Source organism: Carcharhinus amblyrhynchos, unplaced genomic scaffold, assembly GCF_965287045.1.
Source record: "Carcharhinus amblyrhynchos unplaced genomic scaffold, sCarAmb.v2.hapA scaffold_718, whole genome shotgun sequence".
Lineage (NCBI taxonomy): Eukaryota > Metazoa > Chordata > Chondrichthyes > Carcharhiniformes > Carcharhinidae > Carcharhinus > Carcharhinus amblyrhynchos.
The window spans coordinates 1-5,000 of NW_027650458.1; the positions used below are offsets into that span (position 1 = coordinate 1).

General features: G+C 56.0%; 1 protein-coding gene across 1 annotated transcript in view; it reads right to left on the minus strand.

The window, feature by feature from the left end:
• Nucleotides 1–15: 15 nt before the first annotated feature.
• Nucleotides 16–5,000, minus strand: part of LOC145339878 (ephrin-A2-like) — a 26,686-nt gene continuing 21,701 nt past the window's right edge. The window contains exon 3 of the mRNA XM_080184415.1: nt 16–89. Coding sequence (XP_080040541.1) covers nt 16–89 — 74 coding nt within the window. The remainder of the gene's footprint in view (nt 90–5,000) is intronic.

Below are 5,000 nucleotides of genomic sequence, written 5' to 3' on the forward strand. Positions count from 1 at the left end.
CCAAGGACGGGGACGTCACTCACTTGTGGGGCAACAGACGGAGACCTTCAGCCGAAGACACTTCTCTTTCTCGATCTCGGGGGGTAGCGCTGCGGGGGGGGGTAGAGAAAGGAGGAGTCAACACGGGGTGGGGGAGAGAGACACTATCCCCCAGACAGAATAAAAACACCCCCCCCTCCCCCCATCCTCCCCACCAGCCCCCGAGGAACAACTGAGGCCTCGGCCTCCATCGGCAACCAGGCCTGAACGTCAACTAGAGATTGTAAATAACTCGGGGAGGGGGGAGAATGTGGGACTGGCTCCCACGGAGGGAATAGGGGGAATGTTGGGGGTCTAGTATTGAGCAGATGGGCCGAACACCCTCGCATTCTGCCACTCCTGCCCCAGGCGACCATTTTGGAACTCGAGATGAGGAAAGGGAGGTTCCAATTCCGAAACTAAATGCTCTCGGCAGACGGGAGAGCGAGTTACGGATGAATCGGGAGGGCGGAGGGAGGGTGGGGACTTACCAGAAGAACAGGTTAGAACATTCCGCCAGGCGGGTGGCCCCTGTCAGAGCTGCGAGGTGCCTTTGGCCTCTCTTCTCATCAACAGGATGTGGGAGGGAGGGAGGGAGGGAGGGAGGGGGGTCAGAGTTCCTGATTGTCACCCCTGAAACCTTCCCCCCAGCCCTCACCTTGAACTCGGAGCCCCCCCGCGAAATTGACACTTCCACCCTGGCGGACAATGCTGTCTCTCTCTGCCTCTCATCATTTTGTCGACCTCGAGTAGCTCTCCCTCCCAGCCTCGGGGCCAGGCCCCTCATCCTGGTGGACCTCACGGCGCAGGCGAGACCCTTCGGCCCAAGGCCTCTGCACCAATACGCCTGAAATCCCACCCCAAACGATGACGAGACGGAGAACAGGAACGAGATAGAGAACCTGGGGAACCGGTGGGGCGACAATAATCTCTCCCTCAACGTCAACAGGACCAAGGAGATCGGCATCGACTTCAGGAGGCGTAGAGGAGCACATTCCCCTGTCTACATCAACGGGGACCGAGTAGAAGGGATCGAGAGAGCTTCAAGGTGTCCACATCACCTGTCCCGGTCCCCCCCACACCAACACTATAGTTAAGAAAGCCCCACCAACGCCTCTACTTTCTCAGAAGACTAAGGAAATTTGGCATGTCCGCTACGACTCTCACCAACTTTTACAGATGCCCCATAGAAAGCATCCTTTCTGGTTGGATCACAGCTCGGTCTGGGCTCCTGCTCTGCCCAAGACCACAAGGAACTACAAAAGGGTCCTGAATGTAGCCCCAATCCCATCACACAAACCAGCCTCCCATCCATTGACTCCATCTACACTTCCCGCTGCCTCGGGGAAAAGCAGCCGGCATAATCAAGGACCCCCCCCGACACACCCCGGACATTCTCTCTTCCACCTTCTTCCGTCGGGAAAAAGATACAAAAGTCTGAGGTCCCGTACCGACCGACTCAAGAACAGCTTCTTCCCTGCTGCCGTCAGACTTTTGAATGGACCTACCTCGCATTAAGCTGATCTTTCTCTACACCCTCGCTGTGACTGTAACACTACATTCTGCACCCTCTCCTTTCCTTCTCTATGAACAGTATGCTTTGCATAGCGCGCAAGAAACAATACTTTTCACTGTATCCCGATACATGTGACAATAATAAATCAGATCTATGTACTCTATGAATGGTATGCTTTGTTTGTATAGCGCGCAGGAAACAATACTTTTCACTGTGGCCCAATTCTAGGGTGGCATAGTGGGGTTACCACTGCTTCCTCACAGCGCCAGGGACCCGGGTTCGATTCCCAGCTCTGGTCAATGTCAATGCAGAGTTTGCACATTCTCCCCGTGTCTGTGTGGGTTTCCTCCCACAGTCCAAAGATGTGTAGGTTAGGGTGGATTGGCCGTGCTAAATTGCCCCTTAGTGTCCAAAGATGTGTAGGTTAGGGTGGATTGGCCGTGCTAAATTGCCCCTTAGTGTCCAAAGATGTGTAGGTTAGGGTGGATTGGCCGTGCTAAATTGCCCCTTAGTGTCCAAAGATGTGTAGGTTAGGGTGGATTGGCCGTGCTAAATTGTCCCTTAGTGTCCAAAGATGTGTAGGTTAGGGTGGATTGGGCCATGCTAAATTCTCCCTCAGTGTAACCCGAACAGGAATGTGGCGGATTTTCACAGTAACTTCATTGTGGTGTTAAGGTAAGCCTTGCTTGTGACACGGATAAATAAACTTATAAATATTTAAAAAAGGGACAATAATAAATCAAACCATTAGCTTCGAGTCACAAAAGCAGCCTTCCGCCATCATTCTCTGCCTCTCCAAAGCCTCCACGTCCTTTAATAGCCACTTAAGGATGTGTGGATGAGGGGGGTAGAGTTTCCCTGACAACCGCCCGCATTCCCGCGGACAGACAGCCGGGCAGTCGACGTCAAGAGGAAGGCTTCATTTTGGCAAACCGGGCCTAGTCAGCCGGTTCCCACCTGGGCCTAAACCTGGAGGGTGTGAAGGCTAGGGGGAGGGGGAGGAGGTGCGGGGGGGGGGGGAGGTGGGAAGGAGGAGGGAAGTCGTGGGGATTAATCGGATTGAGGGGTAGATCCACGTAGGGAGCATTTGGCTCTCTCTGGCCTAGTGCTCCAGGCTCCTGTAACCCCCCCCCTTAGAGGCCAAACAAGCCACTTCCTCTGTTTCGACAGCTCGAATGATTGGGGGGGGGCCCCCCTCATGATCAAGTATCTTAACCCAGAGAATCTACAGGGAAAGCTCAGTAATCGGAGTGTTAACAAACTAAATACTCTTTTCCATCTTCTCCCAAAGAGCCGTCAACTCTACCCCACCCCTCCCCTGCCCTTCCAATAACCCCCGAGTCTTTCCTTGTCTTGCCTGAGGGAGCGCCGCACTGTGGGGAGGGTCGGTGCCGAGGGAGCGCCGCACTGTGGGGAGGGTCGGTGCCGAGGGAGCGCCGCACTGTGGGAGGGTCGGTGCCGAGGGAGCGCCGCACTGTGGGGAGGGTCGGTGCCGAGGGAGCCCCGCACTGTGGGGAGGGTCGGTGCCGAGGGAGCCCCGCACTGTGGGGAGGGTTGGTGCCGAGGGAGCGCCGCACTGTGGGGAGGGTCGGTGCCGAGGGAGCGCCGCACTGTGGGGAGGGTCGGTGCCGAGGGAGCGCCGCACTGTGGGAGGGTCGGTGCTGAGGGAGCGCCGCACTGTGGGGAGGGTCGGTGCCGAGGGAGCGCCGCACTGTGGGAGGGTCGGTGCTGAGGGAGCGCCGCACTGTGGGGAGGGTCGGTGCTGAGGGAGCGCCGCACTGTGGGGAGGGTCGGTGCTGAGGGAGCCCCGCACTGTGGGGAGGGTCGGTGCCGAGGGAGCGCCGCACTGTGGGGAGGGTCGGTGCCGAGGGAGCGCCGCACTGCGGGGAGGGTCGGTGCCGAGGGAGCGCCGCACTGTGGGGAGGGTCGGTGCTGAGGGAGCGCCGCACTGTGGGGAGGGTGAGCTATTTCCCCAACTCGGGGGAAAGGAGATTGCGTTCACTCTATCCATACCTCGTGATCTTATACACCTCTCTTGGATCACCGTTCAATCTCCCACACTCCAAAGAAAAGATTTCTTCCCTGTCCAATCTCTCCCGGTAACCTAGCCCACAAATCCTGGGAACATCCTTGTAAGCCTCTTCCCCAGTTCAATAAAATTATCTCCAATTGCAATGGGGTTCTTGACCAACTGGGCCAGTGGGCTGGCGAGCGGCAGACGCAGTTTAATTTAGACAACCGTGAGGTGATGCATTTTTGGTCGATCGAACTGGGGGCAGGACCTACTCAGTTCGGGGAGGGTTACAGAGCAGAGAGATCGAGGGGGGGGACGGGTTCATAGCTCCTTGAAAGTGGGGTCACGGAGTAGGGAAGAAGGCATTCGGCAAGCTTGGTTTCATCGGTCGGAATACAAGAGTTGGGACGTCTTGTTGGAGTTGTACAAGACATTGGGAAGGCCACACTTGTGTAGAGTTCTGGTCACCCTATTATAGAAAGGATATTATTAAACTAGAAAGAGTGCGGAAAAGATTTACTAGGATGTTACCGGGGACTTGATGGATTGGGGAGAGGCTGGGATAGACTGGGACTTTTCTCTCTGGAGGGGGTGATCTTATAGAGGTCTATAAAATAACGAGGGGCCCAGATCAGTGAGATAGTCAATATCTTTACCCAAAGGTAGGGGAGTCTAAAACTAGAGGGCGTAGGTTTAAGGTTAGAGATACAAAAGAGGGGCATTTTTTTCACACAGAGGTGGTGAGTGTCTGGAACGAGGGAGACGGGTACAATTAAAAAGCGTCTAGACAGCTACGATGGGTATGGAGGCCAAATGTGGGCAATTGGGATTTATCTCAGGGGTTAAAGTGAAAGTGGGGGGGGGCCAGCATGGACAAGATGGGCCCCTGTTTCCGAGCTGTAAACCTCTACGGCCTCCTGGTAGCCAAAACTGAACGCAATACTCCAGGTGGGCCCCCCGTCCACCTGGGAACACAACTTCCCAACGTCTAGGCAAAGGCCTACACGCCAAAAGCCTTCTTCTAGGCCCTATCGACCTACGATGCCAACCGCGCGTGTACAGAGAGCGAGGGGAGGGGGGGTTTGGCGGGGAAAAGAGGGAAAAGGAGATAAGCCAAACCTCCAAACCTCAGACACAGGGGCGGTTCGAACTCTCTTCGGTCAGCTATTATCGAGGCTTGACGTTCGGCCTACTTCCCCCCCCGACACACACAAAGAGAAGCCTCTATTCTGAGGAAAGGACCCAGGGCAAGTCCACACACCTCGCCCAGATATTTAATTACACGCTGATCTCATCCCGTTCCCACTCCACACCCACACTCCGGCTCGTCAGCACAACTACTCCCAGGCAGGCTTCGGCCTACTTGGCTCTCTTTTCCTCTCCCGCTCCCCACCGCCTCGTCTCCCAGTACGTGGCACCCTCTCCGAACTTCAACCCCACCCCACCCCAGAC